This window comes from Podarcis vaucheri (assembly GCF_965113315.1).
Source record: "Podarcis vaucheri genome assembly, chromosome: 14".
NCBI lineage: Eukaryota > Metazoa > Chordata > Lepidosauria > Squamata > Lacertidae > Podarcis > Podarcis vaucheri.
Genome location: NC_138752.1, coordinates 53652913 through 53680592, shown reverse-complemented (window position 1 = coordinate 53680592; position 27680 = coordinate 53652913). Strand labels below are relative to the sequence as shown.

Here is a 27680-nt window from a genome sequence, read left to right as displayed (position 1 = left end):
TGAGCGCCACAACCCCACAGTCGCCTTTACTGGACTTAACCATCCAGGGCTCCTTTACCTTTTACTGTATCCGACCATCTATACAGCTCTGCATTGCTGAGAATTGCAGCTGGGCAGAGGGGTCTTGGGCGCAGCTCCTGCTTGCGGGTTCCCCACCAGGGCATCTGGTCGGCCATGGTGAGAACAGGATGCTGGACTAGAGGGCCAACTGGCCTGATCCAGCAGGGGTCAACGCCATTAACGCTGGTTGGCAATGGCTCTCCCTGGTTTCAGTCAGGGAGCCTGCAGATGCCAAGGACTGCACCTGACACCTTCAGCCGGGCTGAGACCCCTGACTTTTCTGAATTGGCTCAAGCTAAGGAGAGCTGGGGGAAAGGAATGGGAGACTGGCTCAGAGTTGCCCGTGGGGCTAGCTGAGAGTGCAGAAACGTCCCAAACCCTTTGCTGCTCCAAGGGAGCCCAGAGACTCAGACCCCAAAGATGGAGCCGGGAGACTTCTGCCCCTGGAAGTCGGCTTTCTGAGGCAGCAGATCAAGGAGGAAGCCTGCACTGCGCCTGGATAGGCCAAATCAACATTTTATTCACAGGGAAGCCCAGATCCAACAATACTGATTCCAAGGTTGCGGAAATAAATCTGCAAACTGTTTGCCCAGTCACAAGCACAGGACAGGCAAATTGAAGCACCTGAGAAGTCAGAGAAGGGAGGCAGAATCCCTTCTCTGGCAAAAGTTTTCGAAAAGGAAATTGTTTGACTTGGCCATTTTCATTCCTTCGCCCACATTCCTTCCCTAGAGAGACTCCCTCCACCCTGTTGGTGGGGGGGTTCCTGCCCCACACCCTCCCAAACTCTGCCTGCGCCTCTGGCAGCCCCATGCAGCCAACAGTCCTTGACGATACGTTTCCATCTGAAGGACTCAGCCAGGAACGGAGCTTGCTCCCCTCTCCAGAATCTGACTGGCTGCCTTCATGGCGAGAGGCAGGGAAACGTTTGTGTCACGGTGGAAGCGGGGGCTCGAGACCTCAGGGGACGGGGTCAGCACGAACTGAGCCACGCTGGGCATCTTCAGCAAGTTCATCAGCTCCGTGGCCCGGGTCAGGATGGCCTCAGCGTCCTCGGGGCTGTAGGTGGAGGAGACGGCCGGGTTCTGGATGAAGGTCCGCATCTTGGACAAGAAGAGGGACACCCTGTGGGGAGACACGGGGAGAAGGGCGGGGCTGAGCCACCTCGCAGGGGGGGGAAGGAGAGCACCCCTCGCTCCCCAAGGTTTTGGGGCAGGGAGAAACAGGCTTCCCGCTGGAGTGGGGTGGGCTCCAAACCTGGTCACCTGCCATCTCCAACATATCCTGCACACCTCACCCAGGTAAGGGGTTCTGGGGAAGTTAAGAAAAGTGTTTTGGGGGGAAGGCAAAGGAAATACCTAGTTGAACTATGGAACTCACTGCCACAAGAAGCAGTGATGGCCATTAATGTGGGATTAGGCATACTAGGCAAGGCTAATAATGGGTACTAACCATGGTTAAACCACAGAGCCTAGGGCTTGCCAATCAGAAGGTCGGCGGTTCGAATCCCCACAACGGGGTGAGCTCCCGTTGCTCGGTCCCTGCTCCTGCCCACCTAGCAGTTTGAAAGCACCTCAAAGTGCAAGTAGATCAATAGGTACCGCTCCGGCGGGAAGGTAAACGGTGCTCTGGTTCGCCAGAAGCGGCTTAGTCATGCTGGCCACATGACCCGGAAGCTATACGCCGGCTCCCTCGGCCAATAAAGCGAGATGAGCGCTGCAACCCCAGAGTCGGTCACAACTGACCTAATGGTCAGGGGTCCCTTTACCTTTACCCATGGTGGCTGTGCTGGTTTGCCCCAGACTACCAGCCACTGGGAAATGTGATTGGGGAGAGAGCATCTCTGTGTTCATGCAGGTTTCCCATAGGTATCCACTGTGGGGACCGGCTGCTGGGCGAGATGGGCTTTGGCCAGACTGAGCAGCCAGGCTCCTCTGGGGCTCTAAGGACCACAACTGAGTTGGGAGGGAGGACTCGGGTCCAAAATCCTACGAAGCAATTCACTGGCCACACCTGTCAGTCCAACAGGGTCTCATTCGGGGTGGCAGGTTCAAGCTTTGCAGGGGGAGATTTGTATTTCACTGTGGAAAATGGCAGCAGCTCAGCCAGGTAAAGGAAAACGCCAAGGAATGGAGGGCCTCTGAGCATATGCTCAGCCCAGGAATTGGTGGTCAGAATCAAGGGCGCAAGTTTTAATCGCAGCAAAACCCCACAAGCTTCTGGCAATCTTTTGGGAGGGAATTTGAAGCTGTTGCTATTGCTTTGACAATTGGGAGCAGCGACGTAGCATGGGTTGTCAGCACCCGGGGCAAGGCAAGTAATTTGCGCCCCCTAACCCCTAACCTGCCGCCGCTGCCAGCTTCTTCTTGCTGCTGCCTGGTCTGGTCTGGTGTGGTTCTCTCCCGCGCTCAGCGCTGCGCTGGGCAGCCGCTGCACTGTCCCTCCCCCAGATAGTCCCTCGCTCTCTCTCTGCACCGCACGCCTGGCACCCACCCCCTCCACAGTGGGCGGCGACCCAGGGGCTCGGATTGGATTCGCACAGCCAGCACTGCAGTTAGAGAGAGTGAGTGAGCCAGGTAGGGGCAGAGAGCTGTGAGTGCGAGTGCGCCCCCCCCCCCAGATGTTGCGCCCGGTGCGGCTGGCCCCCCCTGCACCCCCCACGCTACGCCACTGATTGGGAGGCAAAAATCCTTGCAAACCACCTGCCACTAAAGCCAGATCTGGTACTGACTGGCCAGTAGGGCTGTGTTACTGACCAGGCTTTGCTGCCGACGACCAAGAGGGGGAGAGGCAAGGCACAGGATAGCACCCATGGGATCTGCCGCCTGCCCACCACCCCAAGTCTAGGTGACTGCCAGTGGATTAGCAAAACAGCAGGTCCTTCTCACTACCTAAGATGCTGGGACTTTTCACATCAGAATTCCCCAAGCTGGCTGGGGCTGATGGAAGTGATACTCCAAAACAGGGGTACGCGAACTAAGGCCCGGAGGCCGGATCCGGCCCAATCGCCTTCTCAATCCGGCCCACAGACGGTCCAGGAATCAGTGTGTTTTTACATGAGTGGGATGTGTCCTTTTATTTAAAATGCATCTCTGGGTTATTTGTGGGGCATAGGAATTTGTTCATCCCCCCCCCCCAAATATAGTCTGGCCCACCAGATGGTCTGAGGGGCGATGGACCGGCCCACGGCTGAAAAAGGTTGCTGACCCCTGCTCCAAAACATCTGGCCCGGGCTGGGGAAAGCTGCTGTCCTTTCAAGGAGTAGGTGCTTCCCCACCAAACTGCACCCCAACCACATCAAGCTGGTGTCTAGGGCACAATATATCGCCAGGTCAAACATTATGAAAGTGAGATCACAGTATGGACTTCAAACTTGTTTCGGACAATATATCAAAATATCATCCAAAACCAGTTTGAAGTCCATAATGTGGTATCGCTTTCATAATTTTTGACCTGGCAATATATGAAGAAGAAGAAGAAGAATTTTATTTTTACCCTGCCCATCTGGCTGGGGGCATAGCTCTGCAAAAATCACAATGTGGGGGGGGGGGGAAACGTGAAGTCAGCCAATGCTTCACTTGATTCCTGCAAACTCTGTTGGCTCGGCTCTCCCCCGCCTCAGCGAATCACAAGAGCAGGTGCTGGCAGAAATCACGACGCGGGGAAAACTGTGAAGCCAACCAGCTCCATCCTTACATCATGATATATCGGTATAACTAGAGGTTTAGCTGGCGATATACAGTGGTGCCTCGCAAGACGAAAAGAATCCGTTCTGTGATTCTCTTCGTCTAGCGGTTTTTTCGTCTTGCGAAGCAAGCCCATTGAAGGATTAGCGGATTAGCGCTATTAGCGCTATTAGAGGCTTTTAGAGGCTTTTAGCGGCTTATCTGCTGATTGGATCAGCTGATAAGCGGCTTAGCAGCTTAGAAAAAGGGGGGAAGGGGGAAAAAACAGCAGGAACTGGCAAGACATTGTCGTCTTGCGAAGCAAGCCCATAGGAGATTCGTTTTGCGAAGCACCTCCAAAACGGAAAACTCTTTTGTCTAGCGAGTTTTCCGTCTTGCGAGGCATTCGTCTTGCGGGGCACCACTGTATCACAATGTTGAAAACCAGACGTCGCCCAGCCCTAACTGATGTCCTCGCCAGTTCTTACGCAAACCAGAGCGGACGTTCAGTCCTGCTCCCCCCCCCATCTGCCCCCGGGTTCAAACCTTGGAATCAAGTCCTGGCTGCGAGATGCCAGCTTGGTGAGCGCGGTCATGAGGACGGCGATGGCGCGAGGAGAGTATTTGGGGATGCTGGCCAAAGGCCGCAGCTGGGTGATCTCGAAGAGCATGGCCTCGAGGACTTCAAAGAACCGGTTGATCTGCTCCACCGTGCAGCGCTTGTCGTGCGATACGGACGCGTACTCGCCAATGGTCCACACCTGCGGGAAGGCACACTCCTTCAGAGGGGGGCATACGTATAATAATAATAATAATAATAATAATAATAATAATATCTTTATTGTCATTGCCCCCTTCGGGGACAACGAAATTACTTGACTGCTCCATAAAAACACTAATTAAACAATACAATATAATACAGCAAGGGAGATTAGATGACTTTCAAAGTCCGGGCTTCCCATTCAGGGCCGAGATCGCTCTGGAGAAGAAGCTGTTCTTAAGACGGCTCGTTCTTGTCTTCATCGTCCTGTATCTCTGTCCCGACGGCAGGAGCTCGAAGAGACAGTGACCAGGATGCGATGGATCTTTTACTATGTCCAGTGCCTTCCTATGGCACCTTGTGGCATAAATCTGCTCTAAGGTGGAGAGTGGGCAGCCAACAATGCTCTCTGCTGCCTTAACAACCCTGCACAACCCCATCCTGTCCTGGGCAGTACAGCTTCCGTACCACACACATAAGCCATAAGTGAGCACGCTCTCAATGGCACAGTGATAGAAGGCAAGCAGCAGTTTCTGCGGAAGATGGTTAGAAAACGTGAGGGCTAGGAACGTGAGAGGGAAGCAGCAGAGAAAGCCTGCGGACCCTAGGGGTGGGCGAACTAACCAGGCATTGACTTGCCTGCACCTGGTGCCTCCTCCTCGGTCCCTGGCCAGGGAGAGACCAGCAGTTCTCCTTAGGAGAAAAGGAGGAGACACTGGAAACCAGGAGGAGTTTTCGGAGGGTAACAGCTGTTTTGACAGCAGAACCAACTTCCTAGGAAGGTGGAGGTGCTCTCCTTCCTTGGAGGTTTTTAAACAAAGGTCAGGGGTGCTTTACTTGCGATTCCTACACTGTAGGGGCTTGGACTAGATGACTCTTGTGGTCCCTTCAAACTCCACAGTGTTGAAAAAGCCCTGGCTCTGGTTGAGGCTCATCTGACTTCCTTAGGGATGATGGGAGATGGAGTCTAGCAACATCTGGAAGGCCAGCAGGCTCCCCCCTCCCGGCACAAGGGATATACCGTATTTTTCGCCCCATAGGACGCACTTTTTCCCCTCCAAAAATGAAGGGGAAATGTGTGTGCGTCCTATGGGGCGAATGCTGGCTTTCGCTGAAGCCTGGAGAGCAAGAGCGGTAGGTGCGCACCGACCCCTCTCACTCTCCAGGCTTCAGGAAGCTATCTGCAAGCCTTGCAAGCCCAGCGGGAGTTCCCACGGGCTCACAAGGCTTGCGGGCAGCAGCCTGCAGCCCCGGCGAGTGTCCGCAAGCCTCGCGCGCCTGGCAGGAGGTCCCGCCCAGTGCGCGAGGCTTGGGGCGGCAGCCTGTCGCCCGAAGCACGGGGAGCCCTCCGGAGGGTGCCCCGTGCTTCGGGCAGGTGAGCGCAAGGCTTGGGGCGGCAGCCAGGGTGGAGGGGGGAAAATAATTTTTTTTATTCATTCCCCCCCAAAAAACGAGGTGCGTCCTATGGGCCGGTGCGCCCTATAGGACGAAAAATACGGTAATCAGTATCCCAGATGGGAATGTAGGGGTGGTCCTATCCGCCAGGGCAAGTGTGTTTCTGCTTACCACATCAGTGAAGAGGTCCTCTTTGCTCTGAATGTTGGTGACCGTTCCCGAAAACTCCAAAAGCTGATGGGACAGCTCCACCACCAGCGAAGGGTGCAGCTTGCACAGAACTGACAGCTGGGAGCTCATCACCCTGGTGGGGAAAAGAGGACAGCCGGGGTGACCAGGGTTCTCTGCAACCCACAGAGCAAGGCTTCCAAAACAGTGTTCAGGCCACTTTCTGCTTCTGAATAGGCTTTCGGTAGGAGGTGTTTGGGGTGGGGTCTGGGAGAGGCTCTCGCGGCAGCAGAAGCCTAGCCGAAAAGGATTTAATCACTCCAGGAGAGCAGGCGTCAGTTAGGGCTGCAACGCCAAAGGGATTCACCTGTTGGACTCGCTGCGTCAAAACACCCTCAGATCAACTAAAAACCCGCTCTCGATTTATTTGGCAGGGTAGGTTTTTTTAAATGCTATTTTTTTGTAATACAAATGTGTATCATGTAGATGAAATTCTTGGGAACTGTATTTCTGGGGTGGTTTTGTATGCCTGGTTTCTCTTGTTTTTTTAATGCTTACTTTAAACTGCATTTACATGCTGTGGGGATTGATTTTATTCACTTTTGTACATTTACCCTGGAACCTTCGCATAAACGGCAGCTAGGAAAAAATTTAAGTTAAGAGACCTGAACTTAAAAAAGAGAGGCATTCTCTCCTTTTCTCTTGTGTGCACAGGAAAGAAGGCCTCTGAAGATGCACACAATATTAAAGCAAAGAGAGCTGGTGTATCGCATCAGAAATGCCTCCCCCCCCCCCCATATGCAAAATTAGATGCCAGACTCAGTCTCCTGTGATTAATCAATTAACACTTCTTTAGTCAAGTTGCTGCCCTGGCATTTTCTCAAGGGCCACCTCTTCTTCCAATCAATCATCCTCAGACTTTTCTTATCCAAAAGCACTACTGTCTCCATGGCTCACAAGGCATTTTTTTAAAAGCTGTTTATCGGCTTGTTAATGGCATAAGAACGTGAATGGAGCTTGTTTTTTCCTCTCTCCCTCCCACCATTTTTTTCTTTGTGTGTTGTGTCTTAAAGAGATTGCAAGCCTGGAAGTAGAGACTGCCTTACTACCAATTTTTGTAAGCCACTTGGGGAGCCTTTTCAGCTAAAGAACACTTGGTCAGAACAGTGTCAGTAGTTCAGTTGCAATAGAATATACACATCACTTGGAAGCCAAGCCTTTAGTGTCATCTGCCCAGTCCTGTGGAACTCTCTGCCACTAGAGGATCAGTAGACAACTTCTGTCTCAACTTTTAAATGCTTGCTCCCCCCCCCCAGTCCGCCATGCCTAAGCAGGAAATACACCTTTCCACAATAAGTTAGCTGATTTCTGATTTAAACTTTTTTATATGTTTTTTATCAAATGAGTTTTGAATGCCATTGCTGTAATCCGCTCCCAATTTTTTTTTAAAAAAAGAATTAGCAGTAAATAAATATTTTTATAAATAAAACAAATGAATAGACCACTTTCTACCAGACTTGGGATAGAGACGTAAGCAACCAATAGGTCAGGGTGATGAACAGAAAGATAATATCCCAAGAGGAACCTTGACTGTAAGGGACAATGTAGTATCAAATCAGAAAACCGCTCCATTGGAGAGAAAGGTTCAAGGAGAAACATTACAAAACTACTCCATCCAGGAGCTTCAGCTGCTATTGGAGCTTAAAACTCCCTAGTCTGGAGATGGTAGATTTTGCCCTTTCCCCACCTGAGATGATGAGTCTACACTCACCTGTACACCTCTGCCTTGAAAGTGGGGATTCCATAAAGCTGGTCGCTCCTCTCCAGAATTGCCAGGACCAGCTTGTTTGCAAGAGCCCCATCTGCAAACTGGAGAAGAAGGAAGAGCAGGACCGTTCAGTGCCTTAACTCAGCGAAGGAAGATCCGGGAATCCTGCAGAATCCCGGGCCCTTGCATGCTGCACTCATCCCATCACCCGCTACAACAAAGATCTACTGAGCAGATCTGCCAGCCACCTGCATTCTGCTTATGGAATAGTTACTTGACTCTTATTGGTTTGTGACTCCCTGCACATATTACACGTCTTCTGTCTATGAATTTTGAAACAGTTTGATAGTCAATATATTATATTAGCCTACGTGTTGCTTGATGTTTTTCAGATTGTTCTGTTTTGCAACACAGGGGATCTTTCTCAGTTCACTCATCGGCATGGTGGTGCAGCCAAACCACCGGACCAGGGTAAGCACTGACCCTCGCTAAGGATATGAGACGAGGCTGCTGGATCAGGCCAAAGGGGGGCCCCATCTAGCCCAGCATCCTGTTCTCACAGGGGCCAACCAGACACCTATTCTGGGAAATAACTGGCTTGTGGACTTGGGTCAGCTTAAGATCCCAAAGGTGTGTCAGGATTCTCAGCCGCAGTCACAGGTAACTGGCCTCACTCCAGGCATTCGGCTTGAGATCCTTGTTGACCTTCCCGTCTGCGTCTCCCGGCAGGATACAGGCAAGGTCACAAATCGGCGATCCTCCTCAAACGTGAGAAGAACACACCCTCCTCCCTGCTTTCCCCCAGGGAGGGGAAAAGAGACAGACAGGAGACTATTTACATCGCTTTATTCCTGTCATTCCAGCAGTACAGAGAAACGTGTCTGTACTTTCCAGTCTCCAGCAGTAGAGACACAACTCCACCCCTGTACTTCCAGTACAGGTCAGAGGACACTCTGAGCTAACATCCGGTGCTCAGTACAATGAATAGACTGCCCCTTTTTTCCACTAGTACAGTCCCACATATCAACATCCTGTTTTGCATTCCAGACACCTGCAGCTGGCTTTCGCATTGCTGCTTTTTCCTGACAAGGTGCACTGAAGCTGGCTTAGTTTGCTGGCTTTGACCTTCCTGCTGGAACTTTGTCCAAGGTGACACCAGGGGCAGCTGCTTGCAAGGGCAGAGGCTGGAGGAGCAGGAATGTGCTTTCAACTGGAGCAGATGCAGCACAAACCAGGCCTTGCCAACACACTTCAAACCATGGTTTCGCATCCTGGTTAGCCGCAAATCCTTTACTATACAGAGATGAGCACATCATCAGCACCCATGGTGCTGCTGTGGCTTCCCAGAATAAAGAAATAAACAACAAATCCACATTTAGGTTGAGAGCTGGCATGTCTAGTGGTTTGAGTGCTAGACTTAGACCAGGGAGACCCAAGTTCAAATCCTGATGCAGCCGCAAAGCACACTGGGTAACAGCAATCTGATGCAGAGTATCCCACTGTGCTCCCTGAAGCTTACTACCTAGTAAAGGGACATGGGTGGCGCTGTGGTCTAAAACACTGAGCCTCTTGGGCTTGCAGATCAGAAGGTCGGCGGTTCGAATCCCCATGGCGGAGTGAGCTCCCGTTGCTCGGTCCCTGCTCCTGCCAACCTAACAGTTCAAAAGCACACTGGCGCAAGTAGATAAATAGGTACCGCTGCAGCGGGAAGGTAAACGGCATTTCTGTGTGCTCTGGTTTCCGTCACGGTGTCCCGTTGTGCCAGAAACGGTTTATTCCTGCTGGCCACATGACCCGGAAAGCTGTCTGTGGACAAACGCCGGCTCCCTCGGCTAGAAAGTGAGATGAGCGCCACAACCCCATAGTTGCCTTTGACTGGACTTAACCGTCCAGGGGTCCTTTACCTTTACTACCTAGTAAGTGTGCTGAGGACTGTGGCATCCTCTGCATGCTTACTCAGAAGCAAGTGCCAGTCTGCATGGTCAGCAGGCAGAAATCAGCAACCCCTCTCTCTCTCTCTCCCCGACATCACTCCTCAAGGCTGTTTCAAGCGTAAGATGGAATAATCCCGCCTTGTAGAAGACTGAGTGCCATGATGCTGGCCACAGTAAATACCCTCCTACACTCTGGAATCAAAACAGGAGCTGAATACAGATTTGGGAGGAGGGGAGGAACCCAGATACCTAAGCATTGGGTGCACTTTTGATGTTTCAATTTTTAAAGCCCTAGTTTATTTATATATATATATAATAATTGTTATTAATTTACAACAAAAACACACAATAACTTCACATCCAATTTTTCACAAAGTATTTCTTTTCTGGACTTCCTTCAGCTTTTCCGTAAATCGTCCATAGTCATTATTTAAGTTGCGCATTCCTTAAGTTTGTATTGTCATTATTTAAAGCTTTCTTTTTCTATTCCCTTTTAACAGTACTTCTCAAATTTCACAGTGCTTTAAAGCCCTAGTTTAAAACCTTCACTGAAGCAGGCGTATTGGAGGAAATGAAACTGAAACAGATCCTTGCACGGAGGAAGCAAAACTTACCTCGGCTACGACTCCAAAGTAGAGCTGCAATAAGACAGGGACGCTCTCCGCACACTGCACCACGCGAGGGGAACTGGCCATGGATCCCAGTAGTTGGCGGATGGGAGTCAACCTGGGGGGGGGATCACAATGGAAGAACCCATAAGAGCATCAGAAGAGTCTGGCTGCAGACCAAAGGGGCAAATCTTAAGGGCCGTCACATGGAAGAAGAAGAAGAAGAAGAAGAAGAAGAGTTTGGATTTGATATCCCGCCTTTCACTCCCTTTAAGGAGTCTCAAAGTGGCTAACATTCTCCTTTCCCTTCCTCCGCCACAACAAACACTCTGTGAGGTGAGTGGGGCTGAGAAGCATGACTGGCCCAAGGTCACCCAGCAGCTGCATGTGGAGGAGCGGAGACGCGAACCTGGTTCCCCAGATTAGGAGACTACCACTCTTAACCACTACACCACACTGGCTTCTTGCCAGTGGCGGAGGAGGGAGCAAGCTTGATTTCTCCTGCTCTGGAGGGCAGGACTCGAACCCGTGGCTTCAAGCTGCAAGAAAGGAAATTCCGACTCAACATCAGGAAGAACTTTCAGACAGTATGAGCTGTTCAGCAGTGGAACAGAATCCCACGAGAGGTGGTGGCCTCTCCTTCCTTGGAGATTTTTAATCACATCTTAAGATAGAAGAAGGGCCGTCACATGGAAGATGGAGCCAGTTTGTTTTCTCCTGCTCTGGAGGGCAGGACTTGAACCCATGGCTTCAAGTTGCAAGAAATGAGATTCCGACTGAACATCAGGAGCAGTAAGAGTTGTTTGACAGTAGAACAGACTCCCTCAGGGGTTGTGGAGTCTCCTTCCTTGGAGGTTTTTAAGCAGAGGCTGGATGACCATCTGTCAGGGATGCTTTAGATGAGATTCCGGCATTGCAGTGGGTTGGACTAGATGACCCTTGGGGTCTCTTCCAACTCTTAACATTCTATGATACAGCACCAAGGAGAACCATCAACACATCCAGGAGGGAGTGCAGGAAGTCAGCTTTGGAAAAACGTTAAATTTGTTCATATTTGGGGAAACGTCAATTTGTTTCAATTTAATTTGTTTTGATTAGTGACCAATTTGGACAAAAAAATGAAAACCATTAAGCAAAAGATTTGCCAAATAAAAACCCCACAACCACAACAGTACTTTGATTATATCATAAGATGCCTCGGGAACTTTGTTTAGCGGGCAAGGTAGGAGTACCCCCAAAACAGACAGCATCAAATAAATGAAGAAGAGCAGCTTGTCTCAGGGACGGCCTCTTACCTGCCCGGGTCTCCGGGAGCCGACTCGACCCGAAGGAGATACTGGAAGAGGGCTCTGTAGTCCGGGTGGCGGTAAGCTTCCAGGCAGGTGGCTGGCTTCAGAGCAGGGTCCACAGGAGTCCTCTCAGGCAGAGGAGTCAGGGCAGACCTAGCAACAGACGGAAATAATAATAATAATAATAATAATAATAATAATAATTTATTATTTATACCCCGCCCATCTGGCTGGGCTTCCCCAGCCACTCTGGGCGGCTTCCAAAAGAATATTAAAATACTATAATACATCAAACATTAAAAGCTTCCCGAAACAGGGCTGCCTTCAGATGTCTTCTAAAAGCCTGGTAGTTGTTGTTCTCTTTGACATCTGATGGGAGGGCGTTCCACAGGGCGGGCGCCACCACCGAGAAGGCCCTCTGCCTGGTTCCCTGTAACCTCACATCTCGCAGTGAGGGAACCGCCAGAAGGCCCTTGGCGCTGGACCTCAGTTCCAGGTAGAACGATGGGGGTGGAGAAAAGCCCACATGCACCTTGTTCAAAAGCACCGTCTGTTAAAAATGCAGAGGAATCTGGCCACAAGTAGCCCCCACCCCCACCCCTTCCTACAAGCCTGTAAAGGCAATTAGCTCAGCCGTGCATCTAAGGATGAGCTTTTTCCATTTTAACTGATCAGCCGCCTTAAGTCCTGGTCTGGGTATAAATAAATATAAAATAGTACAGTGGCACCTTGGTTCTCAAATGCCGAAAACCTGGAAGTACGTGTTCCAGATTTCTAACGTTTTTCGGAAGCTGAACGTCCGATGCAGCTGTCAGCTTTTGTTTCCTGGGCACCTGCACCAATCAGAAGCTGCACCTTGGTTTTCTAACATTTTGGAAATCAAATGGACTTCCGCATCGGATTAAGTTTGGTGCTTTTGTTTTTGCTGTTTATTTTGCATTTTTGTTTTTGAGGCTTTTTCGGTTAATTTGTTTTTGTGACTGTGTGGAACCCAGTTCATCTACTGATTGACTGACTGACTGACTGACTGATTGTCGAAACAAAATAAAAAAAATCCTTCCAGTAGCACCTTGGAGACCAACTAAGTTTGTTACTGGTATGAGCTTTCGTGTGCATGCGTACTTCTTCAGACTGATTGTGTGACTGCAGAAATGGATAAAAGCCCCCCATCCAAACACTGACTATCATCAGTGCAGGTAAGAAAAAAAATTAATTTTAATTTTTATCATCTACAATACTGTCCTATTTATTTTATAGTACAGAACACTGAACATTATTGCTTTCATTTTATGAATCAATGGTCTCGTTAGTAAAATTCATGTTCAACTGCTGTTTTAGGGATTGTTTTTAAAAGTCTGGAATGGATTAATCCGTTTTGCATTACTTTCTATGGGAAAGCGTACCTTGGTTTTGGAACACTTTGGTTTTGAAACGGACTTCCAGAACGGATTAAGCTTAAGAACCAAGGTACCACTGTAATACCATTACTCTGCGCTACCTGGCGCTAGGCTGTGGGGAGGAGAGCTATTACCTCAGCTGGACATCCAGCGCCACTGCCACACACGGCAAGTCGAGCAGTAGGTGGAAGACCTCCAGAGCCGTGTCGGTCCCAAGCAGGGCTGGCAGAAGGTCCATATAATCGGCAATAAGGGCTGGGCTGTTCCATGCCAGGAACTGCAGGGGAGGGGGGAACGAGATGAAACTGCAGTGAGTGGGCCTGCTCTCCCTCCACACCCCAAGTGGATTCTGACTAAGCCACTTCTGGCGAAACCAGAGCAGCGCACGGAAACGCCATTTACCTTCCCGCCGGAGCGGTACCTATTTATCTACTTTTTGAGGTGCTTTTGAACTGCTAGGTTGGCAGGAGTAGGGACCGAGCAACAGGAGCTCACCCCATCACGGGGATTCGAACCGCCAACCTTCCAATCGGCAAGCCCTAGGCTCAGTGGTTTAGACCACAGAGCCACCCGCAAACTGGATTTTAATTTTGCTAATTCTAAATGTTGTTTAGATGTTTTGAAACCAGTTTGTTTTTATTCCTTTGTATTTCGTAATGTCGCTTTTAAATGGTGGAAGCTGCCTTGAATCTCAACTTGGGAGGAAGGCTGCATATAAATACATTAAAAATAACAATAATAATAACAACAACAACAACAACAATAATAATAATAATAATAATAATAATAATAATAATGGCCCTGAGAAAGAGCCAACTAAGAGAAGTTGGATGAAAAAGCAGAAGGCACCTGCACATTCTCCAATAGCTTTTAACTTCTGCCCATGAGGCCCCGTGAGAGTCTTTCTACCAGGTACCTTGAATAGGTTTGGGAAGTTCTGTCGGAAGATGCTGAGTTTCTCAGTGAAGAACCGAATGTTGTGCCTGCAGAACTGGATAAACTCAAAGGCCAGCATCGGGCTGTGGAAAAGCTGAGCGGGAACTCTGGTGAAGAGGTGCCTGTAAACAGCTTCGGAGTCCACAGCCGCCGTCTCACCTGGGGAGCAAGGATAGAAACACACACATACGCATGCATACATTTAGCATTCTCCATCCTGCTTTAGTCAGCCCTGGGGAGGAGGAAACTGAGGGTGTTTCGTAAAGCCCTTCACGGCCTAGGACCCTCGTACTTATGGGACCGCCTCTCCCGGTATGCCCCACAGAGGACCTTAAGATCCATAAATAGCAACAATTTGAGGTCCTGGGCCCTAAGGAAGTCAGATTAGCCTCAACCAGAGCCAGGGCCTTTTCAACACTGGCTCCGGCCTGGTGGAACGCTCTGTCTCATGAGACCAGGGCCCTGCGGGATCTGATCTCTTTCTGCAGGGCTGTAAGACAGAGTTGTTCCGCCAGGCCTTTGGCTTGGAATCAACTTGATCCCCTCCCCCTCTTTCCTTTTAGCTTTCTTCTTCTGCGATGGAACTCCTATTTGGGGACTTCCCTGGCTTTTTTCTGGCCCATGTAGGACCAGTCTGGATAGTTGGCCTTGGTGAAGATTTGACATTTTCATCCCCAAAAAGTTTTTGATTTGAGTTTCTACTGAAATGGGCTGCATTTTAATGTTGTATTTCAATCTTGTTTTTAAGTTGTATTTTAATCAATTGTTTTTACCTGGTGTTAGCCACCCTGAGCCCGGTCTTGGCTGGGGAGGGCAGGGTATAAATAAATTTTATTATTATTATTATTATTATTATTATTATTATTATTATTATTATTATTCCTCTCTGCTTTCCCTTTTCCCCATTTTCTAATAAAAAGCCCCTTTCTCAGTTTAGACCTGATGTCTGGGGGTGAGTTTGTGGCAAACCCAAGTTCTTCCCACCACCCGCCTTGCATTGCTTGGAGTTCAGCTTCCTGCTTTTGCCGAGAGGAAAACGCAAGGCAAGCAAACTGCCCCTTGCTGCCTGCAATGACAGGAATCTCCAAGGCAGTTGCTACCTCTCCCTGGCAGGAATTTGGCTCCCATCTCTGGCCTCCCTCCCCCGGGCAGAGTGAGAGGGAAAGGGAGGCCGTGGAGGAAGCTGTCTGGCATTGCAGCTGCCCTCCCTACCAAGGCTGTTTCAGAGGCAGAGCTTCGCTTCAGCCGGCCAGCCTTACTCACTGTGGTTCAGAAAGAACTGGGCAATGGGCAGCAGCACCCTGGCATAAGACAGGTCCCCACTGATCCGGCTGTGCACGTTTTTCAGGCAGGAAAGTGAGCGGTAGACATAGGAAGAGTCCTGTCTGCAAATGATATCCATGATGGTGATGGCTTCAATAAGGCACTGTGAGAGGGAAAGAGGGGGAGAGACGTCAATGTCAGGGATTCCGGAATGGCTGCCCAAGATCCCTGCTCAAGCCCCAAGACCTTCCTTCAGGCTACTTACGGCTTTCTGAAGCTCCCCATCGGCTTTCTTCAGAGCCCCTGGCAGACAAAACAAAATTGATCTCATAGAACCACAGAAACATAGAACTTGGAAAGGGACCCCACGGGTTATCTCCCGCTTGCACTACTGCCATGAGCTGTACGTGGGGCTTCCTTTGAAGGTGAGCCGGAAACTGCAACTAATCCAGAATGCAGCTGGACTGGGGACTGGGAGCGGCCACTGAGACCATATAACCCGAAAGAGCTACATTGGCTCCCAGTTAAGTTTCCGAGCACAATTCAAAGTGTTGATGTTGACCTTCAAAGCCCTAAACAGCCTCGGCCCAGTATCCCTGAAGAAGTGTCTCCACCCCCATCATTCTGCCCGGACACTGAGGTCCAGCGCCAAGAGCCTTCTGGCGGTTCCCTCCCTGTGAGAAGGGAGGTTACAGGGAACCAGGCAGAGGGCCTTCTTGGTGGTGGCACCCGCCCTGTGGAACACCCTCCCATCAGATGTCAAGGAAATAAACAACTATCTGACTCTTAGAAGACATCTGAAGGCAGCCCTGTTTAGGGAAGTTTTTAATGTTTGATGTTTTATTCTGTTTTTAATATTCTGTTGGGAGCTGCACAGAGTGGCTGGGGAAACCCAGCCAGATGGGTGGGGTATAAAAAAAGTATCTTCATCATCATCATCATCATCATCATCATCATCATCTAGTCCAACCCCGTGATGCAGGAATGGCAGCTAAAGAACCCCTGACAGGTGGCCATTCAATCTCTGCTTAAAAACCTCCAAGGAAGGAGAGTTTGCCACCTCCCGAGGGACTCTTTATAATAATAATTTATTATTTATACCCCACCCATCTGGCTTGGCTTCCCCAGCCAATCTGGGCAGCTTCCAACAAAATATTAAAATACAGTAATGCATCAAACATTAAAAGCTTCCCTAAACAAGCTTTCCATGCCCAAACAGCTCTTATCATCAGGAAGTTCTCCCTGATGCTTAGTAAGAATCTCCTTTCTCGCAATTTGAATCCTTAGTTTGGGTCCCGCCCTCTGGGTTGCAGCAGGAAACAAGTTTGCTCCATCTTCTACGTGCCAGCCCTTCAGATATTTAAGGTGGCTATCACGGCACCTCTCAGTCTCCTCTTCTCCAAGTTAAACATACCTAGCTTGTGACAAACAAACAAGATGAATTTTAACAGGGAGAAATGTAAAGTATTGCACTTGGGCAAAAAAAAATGAGAGGCACAAATACAAGATGGGTGACACCTGGCTTGAGAGCAGTACATGTGAAAAGGATCTAGGAGTCTTGGTTGACCACAAACTTGACATGAGCCAACAGTGTGACGCGGCAGCTAAAAAAGCCAATGCAATTCTGGGCTGCATCAATAGGAGTATAGCATCTAGATCAAGGGAAGTAATAGTGCCACTGTATTCTGCTCTGGTCAGACCTCACCTGGAGTACTGTGTCCAGTTCTGGGCACCACAGTTCAAGAAGGACACTGACAAACTGGAACGTGTCCAGAGGAGGGCAACCAAAATGGTCAAAGGCCTGGAAACGATGCCTTATGAGGAACGGCTAAGGGAGCTGGGCATGTTTAGCCTGGAGAAGAGGAGGTTAAGGGGTGATATGATAGCCATGTTCAAATATATAAAAGGATGTCACATAGAGGAGGGAGAAAGGTTGTTTTCTGCTGCTCCAGAGAAGCGGACACGGAGCAATGGATCCAAACTACAAGAAAGAAGATTCCACCTAAACATTAGGAAGAACTTCCTGACAGTAAGAGCTGTTCGACAGTGGAATTTGCTGCCAAGGAGTGTGGTGGAGTCTCCTACTTTGGAGGTCTTTAAGCAGAGGCTTGACAACCATATGTCAGGAGTGCTCTGATGGTGTTTCCTGCCTGGCAGGGGATTTGGACTCGATGGCCCTTGTGGTCTCTTCCAACTCTAGGATTCTATGATTCTAACTGAGTCGGCATGTGAGCCAAAACAGACACCTCCACCTGCTGCTTCTCCTGGAAAAGCTGGACCTTTCCTTTCCCACAGACAACTGGAGGAATAGTTGGGAGGGAAGACTCCAGAAGGGGATTCAGAAATGTGGGTGCATGAAAAAAATTAATTTCTGTGCAAGTTACAGTGCGAAATAGGAGACGGAAAAGAGAAGGCGTGAAAGAGCAAACAGCATCCCTAAATCTCTTGTCACCCTCACCAGCAGGAAACAAGCCAAGCACAGAAAAGGGGACTCACGGCGGTTGCTCTGCTCTATAAGCCGCTGGCAGTACTCGAAGGCCTTTTCCCGCAAGCGCTCCTTGGGGGGGAGCAGGCGGCTGGAGGTGGAGGTGACGGAGACCATGGACATGACGGAGCCGTCCACCTCCGATTTATCATCTGCAAAGAAAGTGGGGACAAGGTGAGCAGTTTATTCATGCAAGCGTGCTGTGGGAACATCACAGTCTTGAAAAAAGATTTCCCACAACCTACGTTTGCTGCAGGGTAAAGAACAGCCGCAGTCTTTGAGTGCAATATGGTGGGACTTTGTTTTATATACCTCTGAATTACACAGACAAAAACATCTGTTGGCAATCGCCAGGGCAATTTGGCTTGCCTGATCTCCTCCCTGTCTTCTGTTAAGATTCAGCTCCTATTCTTCTATTTGTACCTATTTTTGCTTCTCACTGATGTATAGTTTTCTTATTTATGGTCCTAACTCCTGTTTTGTTATGGGGTGAGGTTATATGTCAACTTTATATTTTCTGCTTGTTCTCTATACGATTAAAAATCACACACGCAAACAAAAAGATGGGGCAAGATGAGTCAGTGAAAGGTTTCCTCGGTTTCTTTTTCTAGTAATTTTATTAACTTAAAATCAAAATAGAGCGTACAAAAGATTCCAAATCAGCAAAACACAATCAATAAATTCAGCCTGACACAATCTCACATTTTATACAGCTTGTCTTCTACAAGATAAGAAAAAAAAATTAAGGAGAAAGAAAATAATTAAAGACAGGAAGGAAAAAACCTAACAAATACCGTTGTACCTTAGAAGTTGAACGGAATCCGTTCCGTTCAACTTCCAAAACTTCGTGGCTTCTGATTGGCTGCAGGAAGCTCCTGCAGAAAGCCGCGGAATCCCCATCAGATGTTTGGCTTCCAAAAATAGTTTGCAAACTAGAACAGTCACTTCTCAGTTTGTGGCGTTTGGGAGCCAAAACGTTCAAGAACTAAGCTGTTTGAAAACCAAGGTATGACTGTAAGGCTAAGAACCTACCAACATACTAAGCAGGTTCAAGTTCAAATTTCAAATCATTATTAAGTAAATATCTATCTCTGTCAATTTCCTATTTTCCTCAAAAGTCCCCTAAATTTCTAACAAACATTCTAACACATTTAAAATTGAAAGTGCAACTCATTCTTTTCATACAAGAGAGTTTACTTTTAAGACCACAAGATGGTAAACACTGCCTAGACTTAGAAGGGCCCGACTTCTTTGCCCACCCCAAGGTTTCTGCTTGAGTCCCTGTTCTGGGCACAGTTCCTCTAAGGGCCGCTAACTCTACTGCCTCTCTGCATGAGGTGCAACTGAATGGTCTAATCACACTCAATGCAGAGACACAACACAACTTAGCTGCCCCATCAGAAGCCCATTGGAATAAGCAGTGGATTGTGCAGAGCTGCAACAGGAAACCTCTCCTCGTGAGACCTCGTGGTTTAATTCGTGATTGGAAAGTCACGCTCTCTTCACTATATATTTATATATATAGAGAGAGAGGTTTTGTTTTTTTAAGAAATACAAATAACATATCAACCCAAAAGCCCCCCCCCCCATTATAACAAACCAATAATATTGTATTTAGTGGGACGCGGGTGGCGCTGTGGGTTAAACCACAGAGCCTAGGACTTGCCGATCAGAAGGTCGGCGGTTCGAATCCCCGTGACAGGGTGAGCTCCCGTTGCTTGGTCCCTGTGCCTGCCAACTTAGCAGTTCAAAAGCACATCAAAGTGCAAGTAGATAAATAGGTACCGGCGGGAAGGTAAAACGGCGTTTCTGTGCACTGCTCTGGTTTGCCAGAAGCAGCTTAGTCCTGCTGGCCACATGACCCGGAAGCTGTACACCGGCTCCCTCAGCCAATAAAGCGAGATGAGCGCCGCAACCCCAGAGTCGGTCACGACTGGACCTAATGGTCAGGGGTCCCTTTACCTTTACTTAATATTGTATTTATTATCTATCCGGTATGGAGAATGCTGCTGTAAACAATGCTGTTCGTCATCTGATCCCTGGGTGTCTTACCATAACAGCAGATGTGTTGATGGCGGCTGCCAATCATGTTCCTCATTGGCTGTATGCACAGTGCCCTCCCCTCCCCCTCTCTAGATCCTTACCTGAATTTGGACTACTAGCTCCGTTGCTCCCATAGCACAGCAGCCACTTCCGCAGCATGGAGAAGGCCTGCACGTTGAACCACTGGTCCTCTGTGTAATACTGGCCGACTGAGAGCACAGTGAAGAAGTCCGTGGTGGCTGTGCCGTCCACCTCCATGATGGGGCCAGGCTGTGGGGCGGAAGAAAGAGCAGGGTAAGCCGCTACTTAGAAAGCAGAGAATCAGGAGCAGAGAGCCCAGGTGTTTAAAGGCCAGACATGAGAATCAGACCAGTGGTCCACCTTGTCCAGCGTCCTGCTGTTCTCACAGCGGCCAACTGGATGCCTGGGGGAAACTCCCAGGGCAAAGAAGAAGAAGAAGAAGAAGAAGAAGAAGAAGAGGAGGAGGAGGAGGAGTTTGGATTTGATATCCCGCCTTTCACTCCCCTTCAGGAGTCTCAAAGTGGCTAACATTCTCCTTTCCCTTCCTCCCCCACAACAAACACTCTGTGAGGTGAGTGGGGCTGAGAGACTTCAGAGAAGTGTGACTGGCCCAAGGTCACCCAGCAGCTGCATGTGGAGGAGCAGAGACGCAAACCCGGTTCCCCAGATTACGAGTCTATCGCTCTTAACCACTACACCACACTGGCTCTCAAAGGTGAACTATGCAAGTCACTCCGAGATCCTTGGAGGAAGGGCAGGATTCAGGGTCACCCCAGCGCAGAATCTGCGTCTGTGCACTTGGCTCGCTGGGTGGTTTTTCCATGTGCCTTCTCTTAAAAAGCAAGCCCGGGTTCATGCCCCCTGGAACTGCAGTTCCGCACCTGTCTTGCTCGAGGGTTGAAGAAGCCTCCTGAGGAGTGGGGGACTCCTTGCTGGACGCTGGCATACCTCAGCCAGTCCACCATCCTTTTGCTGAGCAGATTGATCTGATCTATGGATCAAAAGCAACACAGCCTGTCAGAAAGACACAACAGAGGACGACTGTGGGGAGCCTTGGCAATTGCAATGGTTCACCATCAGGCAGCCTCGGGTCCACCTACAGCTTCATCTGTCCCTACACTGTCCAGAGAAGAGCTTAGTGCTTGGGGCCAGGAGCAAGAAAACTCTGCAGATCAACAGAAGAGCTGTTCCTGTGAATTTGCATCTTTGACACCCACAATTTATTCTACCCACGCATCCTCATCTGTGGAGAAAAGAGGCTGGAACTGGGATTCTTACCAGGAACCAGAAGAGACTACCCTTCTATAAACACCTCCAGCATTTCCTAATTGCACTGGGCTGGCTGCAGCCTATGTTTATGGCACTTAATTGCTCCTGCGAAACAGCAAACCCCTTAGCCTCTAAAACCTCATCTCTGTAATATTGGCTGAAAATATATTGGGTGACTGCCTAAGCAGAGCAGAACAGCTACCTGCTTTAGACATTGGCAGTGTCTAGGTTATTATTATTATTATTAAGTATATTGCCCTTCATCCACAGACCTCAGCATGGTTCAAAACATTTTAAAAACCTTCTTCAAACTGCTCCCCTCCTGAGGTTCTGGATGACAAAACCCACAGTACCAAATTTGGCATGGCCAAAACATACGCCATGCGCTACACTGGGGAAGACTAGTCTGAATAATAATAACAATAATGATTTTATTATTTATACCCCACTCATCTGGCTGGGTTTCCCCAGCCACTCTGGGTGGCTCCCAACAGAATATTAAAAACACGATCAAACATTAAAAAAACCTTCCCTAAACAGGACTGCCTTCAGATGTCTTCTAAAAGTCAGATAGTTGTTTATTTCCTTGACATTTGGTGGGAGGGTGTTCTACAGGGAGGGCGCCACTACTGAGAAGGCTCTTTGCCTCGTTCCTTGTAACCTCACCTCTCTGAGTGAGGGAACCTCCAGAAGGCCCTTGGAGCTGGACCTCAGTGTCTGGGCTGAACGATATACTGCCTTTCTGCTGAGGCACCCACAGTGGTTTACAATTTCAAAGGACTAAAACAAATGTTCAAAGTCCCAGCCTCAAACTAACTTGGTTGTTTTCTACAGGAGGGTGGACGGAAGGCAGATCTGGGTCTACCAGCAGATCTCTAGGAGATACACAAGGATTTCACACCCCCTAGGGTCTCAGAATAGCACCTGAACAAGACTCTTAAAATGAGGAATGCTAACCAGGATTGAAGTTTTGTGTGAAAGGACTCTCAGATTAGTTCAGTTCCTCAGCTCAGAGGTTGGGGTTCTAGTAAAAAAACCAAAGTAGATCCAACCAGCCTGCCCACTTCTTGCACTTACCTTCATTAAGGCTCATCGGTAGAAAGCTGATGATTTTTGAAAGGAGGGGGAGAAGGTGCCGTGCATTTTGACCTTCAGGAAGCCTGCCTTCCAGGACTTTCACCACACGCTGCCCAAAAGCTTCCACCACTGCCTTTTTACTGCCCTTTGGATAAAAGCAAAGATTTTGAAGGCTCACAAGCCACAGAGGCTGAGCTTACACAAAAGGCACATGCCCTCTGGCAATTCATTTAAGATTCTGAGTGAACAACTAAAAAAAGTTTAGGGTGCCTGGAATTTGGCATAGACCAGATCTCGCCAGATGGGGGAGCATTTTTAAAAAACGACAAGAAAAAACTAAACCAAGTCCAAAATCTGGGTGTGAAACGGGCCACAGTCACAGGGAAACAAAGCAAAGAACCAAACTGTGATCTGTCCAGAATCACAGTTCACTTACCTGGGCTAGCACGATGGAGAAGGCAAGGCTCAGGAGCTTGGTGTCCTGGATGTTATCCCAAGACACAGATAAATCATTACAAAGTGACGTCTCTCTCAGGATGGCAGCACAAAGAAACTGGACTTGCTCAGGCGTCTTTGGCAGATGCAACACTGTCTGCAGAAGTTCCAGAAATTTGCCATCTATCCTGCAAAAAGCATCATCAACATAAGCAGCGAACACAAAACGAAGAGAAGCTAAGGGTGCAATCAATGCACACATATCTGGAAGAAAGTCAAACTGGGAAGCCATGTATAGCATTGCACTGTAAGATGTTTTAATATTTGTTATATTCTACTGACTGAACACCAGTATGAAAGGGAACCAGCCCAAGGTAATGAAAGCCACTCACATCATAGTTCTACGGAGACACTTGTAGCATTTGATTAACAGAACTATAAATATGCTACAGATGTTTCCTTGGACTTATTAAAACCAGCATTTGCCTTCACTTACTTCCGTCCATATTTAGTGGCTGAGACGATCAAAAACAGTCTTTGCAAGCTATCGACAGTCTCATTTCCGAAGTCTTGATTTTGGAGAAAGCCTGTGATTCGTGAAATGAATTTTCTCAGTTCTTCATCCTGGATCTCCCTAATAGGAAAGCATATAGAAATTAAGAAATCTCCGTTTTGCAAACTTCCACATCAGGCCTTTGCCAACCACGACAGTAGTTGCTTTGCCATACACTGGGCTGGGAAAGACTCTGCTGGCAACTTCAGTGACAACTGGATGGCTCGTGGGCTGGCAAAGCACCAGACAGACCCTTGCATACTCTTATATTTCCATTATGAAAATGGTTTGCAAGGAGCAAACCAGAGCACTGCATGTGTTCCAGAGGCATCTGGTTGGCAACCGTGAGAACAGGATAGATGGGCCACTGGCCTTATAAAGCAAGGCTCTTTCTGTGTCCTTATATCTTAACCAAGAGGAAGTCTCCACATTTCACAGAATCCCGTGAAGCTCCCTGGTGTCCTTGGGTCAGTCACTGCCTCTCAACATAACCTCCCCTCACAGGGCTGTTGCAATAAGTTAATAATAATTTATTTATACCCCGCCCATCTGGCTGGGTTTCCCCAGCCACTCTGGGCGGCTTCCAACAAAATATTAAAATACAGTAAAGTTTTAAGCTTTTCGCATTTATAAATTTTAAATGTATTGTTGTACATTGTTTTAAATGTTTGTTTCCCTTCTGGGATTGTATCCCCAAGTGTGTTTTATAAGCTGGTCTCCGACTGTAATAAATTATCTATCTATCTATCTATCTATCTAACAGTACTTTGGATGTCCAAAGCATGCATTAGTTGAAGAATGAAGAACCGTTTATTTTGTATTTCTCATTTTGCTTATAATATCTATTGTACAGTTTTCTGTTATAAAGTGTTCAATCAATAAAGCACTCAAAAAGCAAAAAAGAAAAGAAAGAGTATCTGCCAGGGCAAAAGGCGGGGCACAAATAAATAAATAAATACATAATAGTAGTAATATTAATAAAGAAGAGGAAGCTGGCAAGCCCCAACTCAGCCTCCCCCAAAGAAGCAGCTGGAACCCAAAGCCTCTGGAGGGCTTCTGCTCCCTCCCCCGTGGCTCCCCCTTCCCCAGCCCCCCCCCATTTTGCCTCTCCCTACCTGGCCTGGCGCAAGAAGCTCTCCGTCCCCGCGGAATACATCCTATTTTCCAAAAAGAAAAAAGGAAAATGGGGGGGGGAGCCCGGACTTATTTTGGGGGTGCACAGCCAGCGCTTCCTTTACTTCCGGGTTATTCTCCGCCCTAACACTTCTGGGCATGCGCGCGGGTCCCTCCTCAAATCCGTCCGTGTGGAAACCGGCCTCCTCGGCGCCAGAGTTCCGGGAGGGAGGAGGAGGAGGAGGAGGCGCCTCTTCTTCCTATATGGGATTTGGCGGCCTTCTTTGTAGGCGGGACGTGGGCTGGGGGGGGGGAGCCCCTATTGTGTTGGGGTGGGAGGGGGTGCAGAGGTTTTTAATTGTCAGGTGCGCCTGAGGGCACAGCTTTAAGGGCTGGCCGGGGGTAGGATCTCATAAGGAGCAGGAAATGACGGGAGAGGACACAGAGCTTGAAAATGCAGTTTGTTTTTTTAATTTCCTTTTTTTTTTTAAAAAAAAGTAAACTTTACTAGTGTAAGTTACACACATATACACAAAAAATTACAAATAGAATTTACACTCTCATATTGCAGAAAGAAAAAAATAAAGAGAAAGGAAAAAAGAGAAAAGGAAAGGAAGAGAGAGAAAATTGCAGAACAGAAAGGGGGACAGAAGAAAGGAGCAAAAACAAATTTACTTATGTATTCTTCCTATTAACATCTTAATAAACATTTAAATAAAAAGACTTCTGATAAAATGAGTCTTCCAATCATTCTCATTGCACTGTTTATACTATCTTTTTGTCGCAGTTTACTAATCTTCAGTATTGTTCCCATTTACTCCAAAAACGATGTTTGTTATTCATTTTGTTTACTTGAGTTCTGCTAGTATTGTATTGTTGGTACAATATAATCTTATATAATGCTTAAGAATTCTCCATTCTCTAAATATTTTCTGGTTCACTACTCCTCTAACTCTTCCCGTCAATTTCACTATTGCAGGTATTCTAGCATAAGTATCTGCCAGTCTGTAATTGTCAGCATTTTTTCATCTTTCAATTTTCTTGTCACAAGGATTCTTGCTGCTTTGGTGGCACACATGAACAGTGGTCTTATGTCTTATTTTATTTTATTTTTTAAATTTCCACATTTCCCTTCATCCGAGGATCACAGGGCGGTTACGTTATGAAAAAAAGGAAAAGGTGTGCCCCTGCTCAGAACCAGGGTGGATCTGATTTAAATCAAATTGATTTAAATCACAATTTAAATCACTAGTCAATAAGACTTGATTTAAATCACTGGTCAGTAAGACTAGCCTAGCATCCCACCTTTGTCGCCAGTGAAGTGTAGGTGGGTTTCCATGAGGCAAGACACAGGGATAACAGCAAGAACCTATATTGAGCTACATAGCTGGATAACAGGGGCAAAGCAACTGCTTATATACATACCTGAAAGCCTGGGCCACTCCCAACATGATTGGCTGTCTAAACTTCCAAGCTGCAAATCACGACTCAGAGTTCAAGGGCCAATGGCAGAGGCTCAAATCCTGAAATGTTCTGTGATTGGACATCATGTATTGAATCAGAACACATGAGCTCAGAACCCTTAGTCCAGACTCAAGCTCAGGCAGACACAGACTTACCTTTGGATTAGTGGTTTTCAACCAGTGTGCCGTGGCACCCTGGGGTGCCTTGAATGATGGTCAGGGGTGCTGCGGATAACAGGGGCCTCTGTCCCTCTTTCCTTCCCTCCCTCCTCTGATGCCCTTTTGCATCTCTGTCTCCCAAAGGTTTGCACAGCTGTTTGTCGCAGCAGCCCTGGCTCCAAGCTCCGCAGGCAAATGGTGCCTCTGGGGCTGGTCAGGGGGTGCTGGTTGCCCTTGCTGTTGGGAATGGACAAGACAAGTCCCAAGTCCCTGTGGGGCAGTGTGAAGAGGCACCTCTCCTTGGGGCAGCTCAGAGACCAGGGGCAGCTGCCCGGAGGACTCCGAAGAAGAAGAAGAAGAAGAAGAAGAAGAGGAGGAGGAGGAGTTTGGATTTGATATCCCGCCTTTCACTCCCCTTCAGGAGTCTCAAAGCGGCTAACATTCTCCTTTCCCTTCCTCCCCCACAACAAACACTCTGTGAGGTGAGTGGGGCTGAGAGACTTCACAGAAGTGTGACTGGCCCAAGGTCACCCAGCAGCTGCAGGTGGAGGAGCGGAGACGCGAACCCAGTTCACCAGATTACAAGACTACCGCTCTTAGCCACTACACCACACTGGCTCTCAAGGAGAGGGGAGAGGAGAGGAGGCTGAGGGAACCCTCCACAAGGGAGTGTGTTCAAAAAAGCGTGAGAGGCTGCCTGCTCTGCAAGCAAAGGGTGAGATAACCTTGAGCCCCCCAGGGGTGCCGCAGAAAGAATGTAGTTGGCCAAGGGAGCCGTGGACTCAGAAAGATTGAAAACCTCTGCACTAAAAGGACATATTTCTATTACTCCACCCCTTCCCTTGCGCCTCAGGTGCAGATTGCTGCCATACTTAAAACTCAAACAACTTCTCCAGCTGCAACCTTCACCAACCTGAGGCTAGGCAGATGTTTGGGGTGAGAACCAAAGCTAGGCTGGGCCAGATAGCAGTTGTGCTCCAAAACATCTGGAGAGGCCCCCAGATGCTGCTTATGAATTTGGCTGCATCAGCAGGTTTTGGCAATTTGGAAACGTACAGTACTAGGAGCTACAGTGGTACCTCGGGTTAAGAACTTAATTCGTTCCAGAAACTGTAAACCTGAAACTGTTCTTAACCTGAAGCACCACTTTAGCTAACGGGGCCTCCTGCTGCTGCTGTGCCACCAGAGCACGATTTCTGTTCTCATCCTGAAGCAAAGTTCTTAACCCAGGGTACTATTTCTGGGTTAGCAGAGTCTGTAACCTGAAGCGTATGTAACCCGAGGTACCACTGTAATTGGGAGTAAGACAGGGCGGGTGGAAATCAAACAGGTGCACATCTAAATATGTGCTTCAAGCAAAGGGTGGCATAACTGGGCTCCTGAGCCCCCCAGGGGTGCTGCAGAAAGAATGTAGTTGGCCAAGGGAGCCGTGGACTCAAAAAGTTTGAAAACCTCCAGATTAGACTAAGCTTGGGGATATAGCTCAGCTAGTTAGAGCATGGTCTGATAACACCAGGGTTGCAGGTTCTATCCTTGTATAGGACAGCTGCATATTTCTGCATTGCCGAGAGTTGGACTAGATGAGCCTCAGGGTCCCTCTACAGTTCTATGAGGCTATGATTTGTACAGTGGTGCCCCGCAAGACGAATGCCTCGCAAGACGGAAAACCCGCTAGACGAAAGGGTTTTCCGTTTTGGAGGTGCTTCGCAAAACGAATTTCCTATGGGTTTGCTTTGCAAGACGAAAATGTCTTGCGAGTTCATGCGGGTTTTCCCCCCTCCCCCCCTTTCCCCCAAGCCGCTAAGCTGCTTATCAGCTG

The 27680-nt window shown here is 48.4% G+C and overlaps 1 protein-coding gene across 1 annotated transcript; it reads right to left on the bottom strand.

The window, feature by feature from the left end:
- Window positions 1-560: 560 nt before the first annotated feature.
- On the bottom strand, window positions 561-24395 carry AP5Z1 (adaptor related protein complex 5 subunit zeta 1). The gene is made up of 17 exons (XM_082199713.1): window positions 24242-24395; window positions 23070-23207; window positions 22575-22761; window positions 22139-22283; window positions 20674-20783; window positions 19873-20041; window positions 17740-17880; window positions 15509-15546; window positions 15244-15406; window positions 13961-14139; window positions 13179-13321; window positions 11654-11800; window positions 10365-10476; window positions 7820-7917; window positions 6052-6184; window positions 4272-4486; window positions 561-1185 (listed from the first exon to the last, which is right to left on the bottom strand). The coding sequence occupies exons 1-17, from the start codon at window positions 24280-24282 to the stop codon at window positions 915-917; spliced, it is 2430 nt and encodes an 809-aa protein (XP_082055839.1). The 5' UTR covers window positions 24283-24395; the 3' UTR covers window positions 561-914.
- Between the last annotated feature and the right edge of the window lie 3285 nt (window positions 24396-27680).

Bases quoted from the DNA above. Each gene is read 5' to 3' on its own strand.
- AP5Z1 (XM_082199713.1), bottom strand. From the start codon at position 24,282: ATGTATTCCGCGGGGACGGAGAGCTTCTTGCGCCAGGCCAG. The intron at 14,140-15,243 runs GTGAGTAAGGCT...CTTGCTCCCCAG, and splicing joins CCAGTTCTTTCTGAACCACA to GTGAGACGGCGGCTGTGGAC. The intron at 13,322-13,960 runs GTACCTGGTAGA...CCTCCCCTGCAG, and splicing joins ACTTCCCAAACCTATTCAAG to TTCCTGGCATGGAACAGCCC.